The sequence below is a fragment of the Cheilinus undulatus genome, linkage group 1, assembly GCF_018320785.1.
Source record: "Cheilinus undulatus linkage group 1, ASM1832078v1, whole genome shotgun sequence".
NCBI classification, from domain to species: domain Eukaryota; kingdom Metazoa; phylum Chordata; class Actinopteri; order Labriformes; family Labridae; genus Cheilinus; species Cheilinus undulatus.
Window position 1 is genome coordinate 6330464 of NC_054865.1, and position 15541 is coordinate 6346004.

The window sequence follows — 15541 nt, forward strand, 5'->3', positions numbered from 1 at the left end:
AACAGCATCGTGTGCACTTCATATGCACTCACAAGCCACTTTATTAGGTATACCTGTTCAGAAGCTTATTAAGATTAATATCTAATCAGCTGATCACATGGCAGCAACCAATGCATTTAGGAATGTAGACATGGTTGAGATGATGCCCTGAAGTTCAAACTGAGCATCAGTGAGTAGGGAAGGTGGTTAAAGCGACTTTGAACATGCCATGGTTGTTGGCATCGCCAAATTCTCATCGTAAGCTGGCAAAATTATTCCAGTATATATTGTCCAATTTTGGTAAAACTGTCTGGCAGGAGTGGTGTCCTGTTTGGTCTTCTGCTGCTGTAGCCCATCTGCTCTAAAGTTTGAAGTGTTGTGCATTCAGAGATACTCTTCTGCATACCCTGGTATTAATGGGTGTTTTTAGAGTTATTGTTGTCTTTCTATGAGCTCCAACCAGTCTGGTCATTCTCCTCTGACTTTTGACCATTAACAAGGTCCAGAAATATGCTGCTTATGGATATTTTCTTTCTCCCCTATTCCCTGTAAACCCTAGAGCCTTGGTTCCCAACCTGGGGTCCGGGACCCCCCAGGGGGGGCGCCAGAGATCTTAGGGGGGGCGCGAGGCTTTGTCTGCTCTGAGGCTGCCAAAAATAGGTTTGCAAATATTGACTAAAAGCATGATAAAGCGGTTATAAAGTAGTTCATACAAAGTTCTTTTGTTAAGAAAAGTATGCATGGACCTTTTTTAGGGTTTTATCAGTGGAACAGTTAAAATCTATGTTGATTTTTGGTAGCAATGTGTCACTTTTTCTTCTCTCTTGGGTCCTAGGGGGGCTCCGCTTTTCTGAGGAGCATGTGGGGGGGGCAACACGGAAAAATGGTTGGGAAACACGGCCCTAGAGAATGTTGTACAAATGTACATATACTCAGACCAGCTTAACTGGTACCAACATCCAAAGCAAAGTCACTTAAATTCCCTTTTCTCCCCATTCTGATGCCTAGCTATAACTTGGGCACATTGTCTCGACCATGTCTACATGCCGAATTCGTTGGTTGCTGCCATGTGATTGGCAGATTAGATATTTGCATTAATGAGCAGTTAAACAGGTGTATCTTACAGTGGTGGGTGAGGGTGAAACTGCTTGCTTCACCAGCCTTTACGTTGTGGTGTTTACCACAACGTTTTATTTATTGATGAACTTAATGAGAGCACATGCAGAGGAACTCCCTTTAAACTGATCCACTTTGAGTTAAAGTATTTTTTTTATTAACTCTTATTTTAGTTAAGTCATGAAGTTTATGAGAATTTGTGTGTTTTGTGATGTCAGAGTGGCGGAGTCGACGGAGGAAGTGACCAAACTGAGGCCGGTGCGTCTGATCAGGGAGGACGGGATAATTCGACCATATGACCTGACGGAGTCGCAGGGCTTTGACCTTTTTCAGGTAAAATCACAATGACTCTGTTTCACACCACTCTTCACAACAACAAAAGAACTTTGCAACTCCATTATAACACTATTTAGACAATTTTTCTTCCAATTTTTATGTCTGCCCTAGTGTGCACTCCTATGTTATAGGGCCACAGGTTGCTGTTAGAATTTTGTAAAATTCAACATCTTTACAGCTCAGGTCTGGAACATTTGACAGCATCAAAATTAATTTTGATAAAGCTGCAGAAATGTTAGAAAAGATGGGCAGGGTCTACTCAAGCTTTCACAAGACATCCTACAACCATGAATAATGTCCAAGGTTCTTTATAAGGGTCAAATACAAGGTTAGAGTAGTTGCTTTTTCATTATTTTTTATTTTTAGTTTGTTTTTATTTCTGTTTCCAATTTTAATTGAATTTTATTTTGCAAAAATGCTTCATTTTTGTTTAGTTTTTTCAGTTTTTATTGCTAGTTTTAGTTATTTCAGTTAAATGTGATACTTGTCAGGGGGCAAGACCCAAAAAGACAAGAAAAATTAAGATCACACAATTTAAAAAGAACATTAGAATAAGGTACTCGTCACCCCTCATTTTATCTCTCAAATTTGATGTTGCGAAACTTACCATTGTGTGAAGTCTTCACCAATCAAAGAGAGACCACATGGCTAGCTGCTTGATTTTATACAGCTGTGGCAACAGGTCTGATTGAACCCCCTCATTTCGGTCATTAGCAGGTGTGGCCAAATACTTTAGTCCATATAGTGTAGATGTTACTGCTTTAAGGCTGTTTTTCTCCTCCTTGACTGAATGAAGTGAATGAACCATCTAAATTGTATGTGTTATAGTTGGGGTAAAGTCTTTGTATCAGTAGACGATGGTGGGGTGCAGCTGTTGGGACCAGTATGCCAGGTATATAGTGTACAGCAGTGGTCTCCAATCTTATTATACCAACGGCTACATACAGTATTAATTTCGTCGACTAAGACTATGACTTAAACTATTCGTCGACAGCCTTTTTTTCTATGACAAAAACTAGACTAACAAAAATAGATCTGTGATGACTAAAACTGACAAAAACTAAGTTTAGTTTTTGTCAAGATGACTAAAACTAGACCAAAATGTAATGAAGTTTTTGTTGAACATTCAAAATCTGTGATATTTCTCCACTGTGGGTAAATCTGTTAAAATACAATGCATCTGTATCTATTAAGCTGTAGAAAGCAGGGACCCCAGGTTTAGCAGAGTGCAGAGAAAACACTACTATGATTTGGCAAGAAAATAAATGCTTGGACTAAAACTAAACTAAAATATTTTGAGATTTCGCCGACTAAAACTTAAAAGGATAGAAATGACTAAAATATGACTAAAACTAAAATGCATTTCTTTTAAAGACTAAAAATAAAATTAAAAATAGCTGCCAAAATTAACACTGGCTACATACAGGTGAAAATAAGAATGACTACGACCTCAACTTCTTGTATTTAAGTTAGTAAAACCCGTCTAGTGTAGGTTTACACCTTCAGTGTGTGCTGTTTTTTATCAACTGTTTTTTTATCACAACAACAAAACCTTGGTTCCTGCAGAATATCCCTTCGAATAACTGAGTGTTCTTCTTTGTGGGTTCTGCTTTTTCTGCCTCTAACTTCTTTCCTTTTCCTGTTTTCCTTCTTCTTCTTGTGTTTGTCTTACATGCAGCCGGATGAGGAATAATCAGGGTTTGCTTGGGTCTACTTTATCCTTCAAGTGCTTTAAGGACCATAAACTATATTAATCCTTTATATGACCAGTCTAAAGTTTATTCAATCATAATCTATATAAATATGAAATGTAATTTCCACCTTATTGTATAAATATTGTTAGTAATATCTAAATATATGAATATTGTTATATACACACCTATAAATATTGTGCTAATTCAGGTTTTTATGCATGCCAAAAAACGAATCTCTTCCTCTCATACCTCAGACATTTTTACATTCTGCTCAGTTTTATTACTTTTTTCTACAAGGAAAAATAATCTGCTTTTTATTTCTGAAACATCTTACTAATATAAATTTTTTTTTTGCTTGTTTACCATTTCTAAATAACAGCTTGTATTATAGTTTTGTTTACAGACATTTATAATTTACTTACATGAATCAAACATTGGAGATTATTTTATTATCGAACTGTTTTTCCTCCCATAGATCTTAGCACTATTTTTGTAAAAGACTGTAGCATCACTTTCCATTCCCGACTTGTAGATGATGTTTAATATTTGTGTCTCTGTGATGATTTATATGTACATGTAAATCTGAACTGATTATATTCATCGCTGTTGTCGCATGACTTCTAATCCTCATGTTGTTGTGCTGTGTGTAACTTTGTGTGTTTGTGTTTTCTCCTCAGTTGTAACAGTGTGTGGCTTCTGTAACTTTCAAACCTGATCTTTAATAAAACTACATTCCTCATTCTCACTTTTTCCTACTCAGTTCTGCAGAATATTTCTACTTTTAAGTACAACAGACCTCTTTCTTCTACAGATGAGGAAGAAATTATTACCCCTCACCCATCCATCATTTTATTTTGCACACAGAAACAAAATTATTTCACAAAAAAACTAAAACTACCAGGGTTAAAATTGATATCCCCTTTAAAACTGATATTTTTGTTGAGCCATAACACTTTTTGCAGTGATGTGCTTCAACTTTGTAATGCTCAAAGCTTGTAAAATCAAGTTAAAATTGAGGGTTATCTTCTAGTTCACAAACAGTAAAAAAAATCTTCAGTACGAATTTTAGCTGCACTGGAGAAAGCATCATGGCAAAAACAAATCGGTTTAGACTTCATAAAAAAAAATTGTTGATCCTCATAAAGCATGAGAAGGATGTAGAAAGTTGTAACAATGTCTCCACGTGTCAAAAACTGGAGTGAGAATGATCATCAAGAAATTCAAAGTGAGCCACACAGTCCAGAACAAGCCCAGCAAAGGTAGAAAGAGAAAGATTTTGAAGACTCTGGAAAGACATGATGCACAGTGGTGGAAGTATTGCACTGTGGGGATGCTTCTGGAACTGGGAATCTCGTCAAGGTGGAAGGAATCATGGAGAGAGAAGGCTATGTGAAGATTTTGAGAGAAAGCCTGAAGCAGTCAGGAGCAAAACTGGGTCCTGGTCTTCGCTTTGTCTTCAAACTCAACAATGACCCAACACATACGTCACTCCTGGTGAAGGACTGGTCTTAATAGTTTAAGTGAAACAGATGTGGGATTCACGATAGTTACTGAACTTTTCTCACCTGTTCTTCAGCTAATGAATGCCAGGTGCTCATAGGCTGGATCCTCCTAATTGACAAAGAGAAACACCCCTTTTAAGCCCATATACAGAAATGAGACTGCAGTGTAGTGTGCAATCACGGAAGGCACACAGGAGAAGCAAGATGTCAAATTTAGATTAACTGTAAAAACATTCACAATACTTTGAAATACTTTGATAATTCTTAAGTGGATGTCGTGCTGCTTCATATGACACTAAAGAGGAAGAGTTATTTAATTTGGCACCACGTGTAGTTAAGGATGTAACGGTATCAAAAGCTCACAGTCCAGTAATAAAAAGTCAAAACAACATATAAGAACTTGGGGGGGGGGGGGGGGGAGCACTGCATTTATCAAATAACAGTTGCACTTTAAGTATTACAACATGGCAAAATCAGTGCCGTAGGTGTGCATTAGGCTTAAAATTATAATCTTATACTTTTGCTCCAGTGTGTTTACAAACCTTCTAAAACCCTCATTGTCCACCACTGAAAACAGCTGTAGGTCTTTGGAGATATATTCACTAATACATCTTGTGATCTGTTAAGCTCTAACGCTGTCTGGTGAAGTGGGATTGTGAACACTTTCTTAAGAGCCTTTTGCCTGGCTGGATTCTCCTCCTTGCAATTTCACGCATTTTTTTGGGATGGTGATTTACCAAGTGGCACCTTGTGTTACTCATACTCCCCATCACTGTAGGCTGGCACTGTCTGCACATTGTTTTTATATGTCCATCACCTTTTCTCATTTCTTAACACCAAGAAACCAAAATGCCTCCACACGTCAGATTTGGAAGTCTCCACAATTTCAAAATCTTCCCTGTAGACTTACTCTCCCACGCCACTCATAGTATCATCATTTTCACGCTTTTAGATCAAGCTGAGTGGAGTGCAAAGGATAATGGGTACACAAGGGCTGATGGGAACTGTAGTTCCTACTTTCCTTTACTTTGCTTCACTAAATTACACTGTTTTAATAAGCTGAATATAATGTCAAAGTTACATGTAAAAATGTGTTTGAACATGTTTTGTTCCTGTTCCAGCGCTCAGAGATCAAACAGCTGGAGGGTGAGGTTTTCAGAGACCACTGTCTGTATCCTGGACACCGAAAGACCAACATCATCGTCACCAACAGGTAACAACCCTCACAAACACCAGCATATTGCTCTGTATTATCTTAGATTGTCTTAGAAAGTATTGTTATTTATGTTATCTATTGTAATTTATTTTATCTATTTGTTGTGTTTACACCATTATTATTTGCTTAGCTTGGGCTACAATGGGTTTTTAGTGTTCATAAATGTTTGTTGTGTAATTTACTGTCAGATGTGTGGTCTGTTGTTTGGCACTGTCATGCATTTGTATATATTCTTCGTTTTGCTGTATTTGTTGTTTGCACGTTATAATGTGATTGATGTTTTATTTATTGTCTGTTTGTTTTTCTAGAGTTCTTTCTTTTCTTCATCTACAGTGTTACCAAATGCTTAAATATGTTGTTTTCTTTGATTATTAAAATGTGCTCATGTTATTGTGCAGGAGGGTCATGTGTGTGAAGGAAATCGACTTTGTGGGTCATTTCAACAAAGAGTGGGAGTGTCTGTATGATAACTTCTACCGTCCTCCAGCTGTGATGGGAACTGAGCTAAAGATCTACTGCAAGGTAACAGAACAAGTCTGTCTGTTTCTCCTTGTCCACCTAATCTGATTTTGTTGTGTCCCATCTATCTCAGTTGTTATCCACCCGACTCTCTCTGTCTCTTAAACGCTTGGTTAGATCGTCTCACCTTTGGTTAGTGTCCATCTGTGCCCAGCCTTATTATCTCAGTCTAAGACTGGGGATGGATGGCTAGGGAAGTCTCCTGGAAACACTTGCATCATGCATGCCCAAACCAATTTTTGAAGTGATCAACAAGAACGGTGGAGCTACTCATTACTGAGTCCTTTTTTGAAACTTTTATTTCTGTTTTGAGGGTATTTTGGGGGTTTTTGAGCTGTGATCTTAAACTTTTGATCAGCTGATGTACTGCCTATTTCAGTTTAATTGTTTTCAATAAATTGGTTACTCAATTTTTTTTTTTTTTTGCCTCACTCCCACTTCTTCTTTTTGCATTTTGAAGCTCTACTTAGAACCTTCTTAAGATCCAACAGTGCAAAATGCGAATTCTTACAATTTTTCAACTGGTCTTAAAATTTTGAGTGGGAGTGTATATCCACTGCATGGATATAGTTCACATTCATCTAAAAACCTCATGTACAAAGTGTTTGGAAAGGACAGGGATTTTCAAAGAAAGGCTCAGAAGTGGATGAGATGGATGAGTGTTCTCTTACTTTATCCCTGTCCTACCATCCCACTGTCCATCTGACTCATTTTCTATCAATCCGCCTGCCCCACTCTCTGTCTGTCTGTTTCAGGAGCAGCAGAAGTTGAAGCTGCCAAAGAAAGACAATCAGGAGCCGGTGAGGAGCGTCCAGCTCAAAGACACAGTCATCGCTCAGGTAAACACAACTCCATGTTCTTTTACTTGTCTTTTATAGATATCTCTACCCTTCCACCTTTCCCTCACTTTGTTACCATGACTACCAACAGAAGCTGCAGGCGACCATATCAGATGCTCAGGTGGCTCAGCAGCAGCACCGCATGGCGAGACAGAAGTCACAACGCTTCCTGAAACAGAACAGCAAGCACTGAAGTCACTTCCTGTTTGATGCTGAGTTATAGAAATCTCACATAAAACATCTCACACTGTACCTTTAACAACAATTTTAAAAATCTAAATCACTTGCAGGAACTGCCATATCTATGTTTACTGAGTTGTCTGTCTAAAGGGTTACCTGAAATTCCCATAGTGCCTGTGTTTGCAGCCTTCTACTTCCTGATTTCAGGTTAATTTAGTACTGGGACAGTCTCTCTGTATTTGGTGTTTTATTTTGAAATCTACCAGATGCAGTGCATGTTCCCATATCAATTGGCTGTTCAACTTGATGGCAGGGGTTCTGCAGATAGTCTTGCTGCATGTCATATAAGCAGAGCAGAGTGGAGATTCTGGCACGCTCCACAGAGACCACAGCACATGCTGGAAACCCAAAGATTGTCTAGAAAGAGCTCCAAAGTGTGCGGCGTGGGCAGCTGCAGACAGACTCCGTGGAAATTGCAGGTTACACTGTGAATAGAAAATGGCACTTTTACCACTTTTGTTGCACTTCTGTGTATGATTTGCCATCTTTTTCTCATTTTTATTTCACTTTTAATCTCTTTTCTTTACATTTTTTACTTTATTGTTCATTACTTTTGAACTTAACTAATTTTTGTCATCAAATTCTGAAGTCAATGATGTTTTGAAAATCTAACTACCACCCACACCATTTTTTTAACAACTTTATGTATATTTTATACCTGAAAGTCAAATACTGCTTTATTTTTCAAGGCTCAAGATGTGCATATCAGTTTATTTGTTACAGGAAAAGGTCAGTAAAACTTAGCAGGGAAGGTGTTCCTCTGCTAATTTTCTTAGTATTTTCTACAGCCTACACTGCAAAACTTAAATCTAAAGTGTATTTGTCTAATTTGATGTTAAAAATATCTCATTATACAAGAGAATTTGGTGTGCTTTATAATTTGAAATTATTTGACCCATTTATATCAGTTAATCGGGATGCACTAGTACCACTGTTAACCTCTTGTTTCGAGCTGAGGTACTAAATAAAAACAGCACCACATAAGACATATTTACCTAATAGAAACCGACGTTTCATATTCATTCATAAGTTTCTTATTATGAGGGAGAAATGCACCTAAAGGTGCACTGGTAGTGGTTCCAGAATTCTCATCTGCTCTTGGATCCAAGGATGCTCAGGCTCCATGGCGGTGGTTCCCAAACTTTTTCTCCCAGGCCCTCCCTACCCCTTACTGTACAAATTAAATTTAAAAAACATGAACTCACAACAAACATATCTTTGCCCCTGATTTTTGCCAATAAATTGCATTTTTTATTTGCCACAAGACAGAAGCATTGAAAAAATTTTGCATAAATAACAGCAACCATGTTCTTAAACAGTCTTGAAAAACTGACTCTCTGAAAATGAACAATTCCCTAAAAATTAAACTTTGTGAGCATTTTGTAAGATTTATACTTCTAGTCATACAATAATTTCATTGATTTCTGTTGGATTGTTTTGTGCGACAGAGCTTCTCGGGTCCTGGGTGCAGTTGTGAGACTTCCTCTCTCAGTTCTATTTTTTATCTACAGTTTTGATCTGGACTTTATCTTGATTGAGGCAACAGCAGAAAACCCTATCTCACACTGGCAGGATGTTGCGAAAGGGAAGAGCCACTCTCCTGCCCAGTAGTGGGTACACCTTTTCTACTCCAATCCAAAATGCAGACACAGTGACCCACCTTGGCAACCACTGCGCTATGGTGTCACTCCCAGCGGGAATGCAGAAGTGCACTTTTTAAGTGCATTTAATTTCTGATTGAAAATCAAAATCTGTTATCTTATTGGTAAATACATTTAATGAGGTACCATTTTTATGAACAGTCATCAATTAAAACAACAAGTAGTATTCAGAGGGAAGCAACACTGAGTACTGCTGGTCTTAACTCACCAGGAATGATGAATGTGGGGGGTTTCCATTTTCCAGAGGGGAGTTTTGGCAATTGACCTTACAACCAATGGCAGCCTGCGTAACAAGAGAGCCCGACATAGGACTGGTCACTTTTAAAACAAAGATATTAAAATGCTAAATTTAACATACGTATCTTAAATAATACCTTTAAAGTTCTTAGTAAGAGAGAAAGATGTTTTAATGCTATCAGATTTTCCTTAACCTTCCTCTTGACAGTGAAGTGGTGCATAGTGTGCAGCCTGCTTTACTGTAGTCCTCATTGTACTTTAGTAACAATATTGATAAACTGCAGACATGGCTACAACTTTGCATACCTGCTTTAATAAGAGAGACAAACATCATGGTGTAAAGCTATTTTGGTTTCTGTAATGTTCTGAATACGAATACTTGGGCCTGGTTTTAGCACTACTACCCAAAATTGCTATCTACACCAGTGCATCCTCATCAGTCAGTATATTTTCGTATATTTAACTAGAAATGAGACAAATACATGTGCTTAGATTTGAGTTTTTGCGGTGTACGAAAACAGAACTTGGTAGGTGGATGTTTGCCTCCCTGATGAAATTTCTTTCTCCCATTGTATAAAGATGGACGACACATCTCTAGCTCCTCCTGGTGTAATTAAACTCAGTCGGATGGGCGATGACATATTGGACATTTGGAGCCAGAGTCTGTGCAGGACAGATCAGTTGTTAAAGCAGTATTGATGTTCAAAAACACATTTATTTTGCTGATAAAGTATCAAAGCTTCCTGACGTTGCCACAGTCCAGATTCTTGTCGGTTTAAATCAGTCGTTACGTCATCCAAAGTTCAGTGACTCATGTGAGTGTTCTTTCCTCTCGCTGTCGCTGTGGAGCCACATTACTCCCCTATAACATAAAATCTTAATCTGTAATCTGTTCACATTAGAAAGGCTTTGATTTTGAAATACTGCAGCCAGTGAGCACAGGGACCTTTAAATGACTTAGCTTCACTTCTGTGAAGCTGTTACGCCGTCCATCTTTTTATACAGTCTTCAGTGTCTCCTTATTATGAAAGTCCACATTGTCACATCGGTATTTCCTTTTGAGCTCTCTGCTTTTTTATTTTTTATTGTAACATCTATTTTCAAAGAAATATGATACAATGTTGCTGAAAGTAAAACACAAGCCGATGTACGAATGTTAAAACTGACAGCTGGAGGATTTGAAATGATGTTTAAAGGAGTTTAGGGCTATTTTTTTAAAAATCAAACTCAGTTACAGTTGTATTAATTCAATTATGCAAGTTATTTCTTCCAGTCAGTGTGAGGGTTTTCTTTTTTAATATTTTGTTTTTTATTGGACTTGAGTCTCTTCAGATGGACTGTCGTGGGTATTTCAGTCCCTGCTGTTTGCCTGCAGGTTGCACTGCCGAATGTTTAAAGATGAAGCCATAAAAACAACTTGTTGCACTAAAGAAGCTATTGCAATAATCAGTGTGTTGTTGATGATGATGAATTTGTGCTGCCACTCTTCTTCAGAGAAATAAACAGTGTGAATCATGATAATCACAGAAGAGAAAAGTGAAATGATTGTCCTTAGATCAACAAATCTAAGATTTTTCTCTATTAACCTACCGAAGATTTAGAGCTGTTATTAAAAACTAATGGAGGTGCCTTGTTTACATGTGAACCTTAAATCTTTTTGTTGTTGAGTTTGTTTCTTTATAATCTTTGCTGTAACCAAATAATTGTCTCCTTTTTGTTTGCTGCAGAAAAATAAGATCTGAATACAAATCTGTGAAGAACTCTTGATGACTGCTGTGCTTTTGTGGGGGGCTTATCTATCTAAGGCTTTTTTCTTATTGCCTGTTAAGTGATGATAGTTTTTAAATGCCATACATATGACTTTTTTTTATAAACCTAAAACATCTTTCCAACTTTGCAGATTCCACAGTCCCAATTCATCAAAGAAAAGTTAGAGCGCTGTGTTAAATGTAAATTAAAATAGAATGCAATGATTTTCCAATCTCATAAACCCACATTTTATTCACAATAAAACATAAACAACATATCAGATGATACAGACATTTTTCCATTTCATAGAACAGTATTAGCTCACTTAAAATTGGTGGCTTCAACACAAGAAAAAAAGGTAGGGACAGGGTGACAAAAGGCTGGAAAAGTAAGTGTTACTAATGAAAAACAGCAGGAGGAGCATTTTTAAAATAGTTTAATCAGCAACAGCATGACTGGGCATAAAAGGAGCATTTTGGAGAGGCAGAGTCTCTCAGAAGTAAAGATGGACAAAGGGTCACCAATCTGTAAAATAAATACGAAATTAACTATTGAATTAAAAAAAAAATAGTAATAATTACAATACAATATTATTATTATAACAATAATAATGATAATAATGATACTATTAAAAATAATAATGATAATAATAAAATATGGAGTAATGAGTCATAGGCAGAGACATGTCTGAGAACAGTGTATATACAGAGATTTGACATTAAATTTAATACTTTAAGACTTTTTCCCCCCCAATATCCTCTCGATATATTTTAAGACCCCTTTGCATCTTTAAATCCTAACTAGTTATATTGGTGGCACAGGTATGTGCATGTTTTGTGCAGATTGTGAGATAAAATGAGACAAAACAGTCAAGAAAATGAAGATAGTATTTGTTATTGTTCCAGTTTTAAATTTGGCAGCTATCAGATTGAAATGCTGTTTTTTAGTTTTAGTTACATTTTAGTAATTTCTACCCTTAATAGTTGTAGTCCAGTCAACATAAAGCCCATGAATTGTCTCTAGTTTTAGTGAAATCATTTTTTGTCCTTGACCAAGGCTGTTGCCAAATCAAACGAGTACAAAAAATGAAAACAGCTTCAAAATTCAAGAGCCATAGTGGCTTGCATTTAGGACCTTTTAATACTTTTTAAAACCCTGCAGACACAACCTGGAGAAGTGCTGCTATTCCTTTGCATCAAAATGAGCCAGTTCAGTTAGTTTTGATAAGGATCATCTCCCTAGAGGTCTTCTGGTAGCATCAAACTACCACCTGGTGGTTCTAAGCCTCCATGATGTAAACAACTGAGGGACATTGAAGGGACATTGGTGAGTCAAGAGGAGGGACTTGGCTGGCTTTTGTGGTCGTGATTAGTAATCCTATTTCATTTAGAAGGTACAAGATGGTACAAGGTCACTGTGACTTCACATTATGTAAAGGCACCTTGCCATTTGACCTCCAAACTCTAACCATTTCATCCTGAAGTCTAAGTGTAAATCTATGTCAAATTTCACAAAAATCACTCAATGCATTCATGAAATATTGTGCTCACAAAGTATAGTTACCCTACAGTAACCTTTGGACCTTTGCTGTCCAAAATGTATTCAGCTCATCTTTGAGTCGGGGAGAACTTTGATGCAAAGTTTGGACAAAATCCCTTAAAGCATTCTTGAGATAACATGTTCCCAAGAGTGTCACAGGCTATCATATCAAGGTGCATCTTATTCATACCTGGCAATAACGATCCGTCTATTTGGTTTTAAATCATCCTGCAAACTCAGAACAAAGAGTTTCTTTCCTCTTTCTTTTGATTTAAAATGACAATTGTTTATTTGGAGATTTTCTCCGCTTCATTCAGACCAGCAGGGGGCATCAGTGACACACTGGCCTGAATCTAGACTCCAGTTCAGAGGTTAATATTCTGTCCAGTTTTCAGCACCATAAAAACCCTACTGGTTTCACTGGTAACACTATGAGGGCCCGTTGCTTTGAACTCCTTCATCATGGCAACAGTAGAAAAAAAAAGCATGCTGATGATTACCAGATGTTGGATGTTTTGCTGACATATTAATAAATTCAAAACAGACCCAGCTGTTTTTTCATTGGTCAGTTTCAGGCTGGAGTATGATGTGATTGGTTGCTCCCAGTGCACCCTGGGTAATTCTCCGGCTGTAACGTGACCTCGGGTCTGCTGCTGTTGGGGGAAACATCTGGAACAGGAACAGAAACAGCTGATTTCTGGCTCCATGCAACAGAATGAACTGATGTTTATCACATGTCTGAGCTCTGAGCTGATTGGTTCAGATGTTTGATTTACAACATCCAGTTTTTATAAAACGCTGAGCTTTATGTCTAATTGGAGGGATTTGATTAGATTCTACTGCATTTCTCTCTGAAGTTTTATTTGGGTACAGGTAGATGTAAGAATAATAAAAATATTACAAGAAAAATAAAAGTGGAACTAATGAGGGAGATGTCTTTGATTGTCAGCCTTAATCAGATACCATGTCTGAACACAACAGAGAAGTCATTTTTACCTTTGGATCAGTTTTAAAGGGGATGTAGGCTTGACGGGAATGACGCTGCTCTAAAAACAGTCAAACCAAAAAGGTTTTTCCTTTTAGCACACTTACTGTCTATACATACATTTCAGTGAAGAAATATTTCCCATCGTCCTCAATTCTTATTTTTATGCACACTTGTCATATTTAAATGTTTCAGATCATGAAACAAATGTCAATATTTGACGTCCAGTCCCCTCCAAAAGTATTGGACCAGTGGGCCCAATCCCTTTATTTTTGCTGTAGACTGAAAACATTTGAGTTTGACAAAGAAAGATGAATATGAGACAAGACATCAACATTTCAGCTTTTATTTCCAGGTGTTTACATCTGGAACTGATACACAGCTTTATTTGTAACTGAACACCACATTTTTAGGTGAGCAAAAGTATTGGAACAGAGAGACATTGAGCAGATTATTATTTATTTATTTATTTAAAAGGGACAGTGCACATTAATATACAGATGTACGGAGTACATATTGTAAATGCACCAGAGTTAGCAAAAATGCTAATTTGCATCTGTTGTCCCTTGGCAGGTCACAAGATAAAACAAACATTAATTCATGAGGCTTAAAATACATGAATACAGTACAATCACTCAATCCATTAAAGTGAATAAGACTGAATATTTAGTTGGAAATCCTTCTCTTGCATTAACAGCATCAATCCTGTGACCCACTGACATCACCAAACTTTTACATTCTTCTTTTTTATGCTTTTCCAGGCTTTCACTGCAGGCTCTTTCAGGTGTTGTTTGTTTTGGGGGTTCCTCCTTTCAGTCTCCTCTTTAGCAGATTAAATGCATGCTAGATAGGGCTCAAATCTGGAGATTGACCTGGCCAGTCTAAAACCTTCCACATCTTGCCCCTGATGAACTCCTTTGTTGTTTTGGCAGTGTGTTTTGGGTCATTATCTTGCTGCATGATAAAGGATCTCCCAATCAGTTTACTTGCATCTTTCTTTAAATTGGCAGACAAAATGTTTCTGTAGACTTCTGAGTTCGTTTCTGCTGCCATCATGTGTTACATCATCAGTGAAAAAGAGGCGTCCCAGAGCCCAAGCTATGACATTACTGCCACTGTGTTTCACAGATAAGCTTGTATGTTTGGGATCATGAGCAGATCCTTTCTTTCTCCAAACTTTAGCCTTTCCATCACTTTAGTAAAGGTTTTTCTTTGTCTCATCAGTCCATAAAATTCCCAGAATGTTTGAGGGTGGTCTCTGTACTCTGTGGCAAATTCCAGCCTGGCCCTCCTGTTCTTCTTGCTAATGAGTTGTTTGCATCTTCTGGTGCAGCCTCTGTACTTTTGTTCATGAAGTCTTCTGTGAACAGTAGATGGTGATACCTTCCCTCCTGTCCTCTGGAGGTTGTTGCTGATGTCACTAACAGTAGATGTTGATACCTTCACTCCTGTCCTCTGGAGGTTGTGGCTGATGTCACTAACAGTAGATGTTGATACCTTCACTCCTGTCCTCTGGAGGTTGTCGCTGATGTCACTAACAGTAGATGGTGATACCTTCACTCTTGTCCTCTGGAGGTTGTCGCTGATGTCACTAACAGTAGATGTTGATACCTTCACTCCTGTCCTCTGGAGGTTGTGGCTGATGTCACTAACAGTAGATGTTGATACCTTCACTCCTGTCCTCTGGAGGTTGTCGCTGATGTCACTAACAGTAGATGGTGATACCTTCACTCCTGTCCTCTGGAGGTTGTGGCTGATGTCACTAACAGTAGATGTTGATACCTTCACTCCTGTCCTCTGGAGGTTGTTGCTGATGTCACTAACAGTAGATGTTGATACCTTCACTCCTGTCCTCTGGAGGTTGTTGTTGATGTCACTAACAGTAGATGTTGATACCTTCACTCCTGTCCTCTGGAGGTTGTCGCTGAT

General features: G+C 37.8%; 1 protein-coding gene across 4 annotated transcripts in view; it reads left to right on the top strand.

The window, feature by feature from the left end:
* Positions 1–11099, top strand: part of vps13c (vacuolar protein sorting 13 homolog C) — a 104225-nt gene extending 93126 nt beyond the window's left edge. For 3 of the 4 annotated variants that reach the window (XM_041793276.1, XM_041793289.1, XM_041793280.1), the window contains 5 exons: positions 1314–1428; positions 5749–5840; positions 6242–6365; positions 7118–7201; positions 7293–11099. In XM_041793276.1, the coding sequence (XP_041649210.1) occupies positions 1314–1428; positions 5749–5840; positions 6242–6365; positions 7118–7201; positions 7293–7394 (517 nt within the window). In that variant the 3' untranslated portion in view covers positions 7395–11099. Of the gene's footprint in view, positions 1–1313; positions 1429–3109; positions 3850–5748; positions 5841–6241; positions 6366–7117; positions 7202–7292 lie in introns of those variants that run through there. The other variant, XM_041793295.1, reaches the window with a different exon arrangement.
* Positions 11100–15541: the final 4442 nt, after the last annotated feature.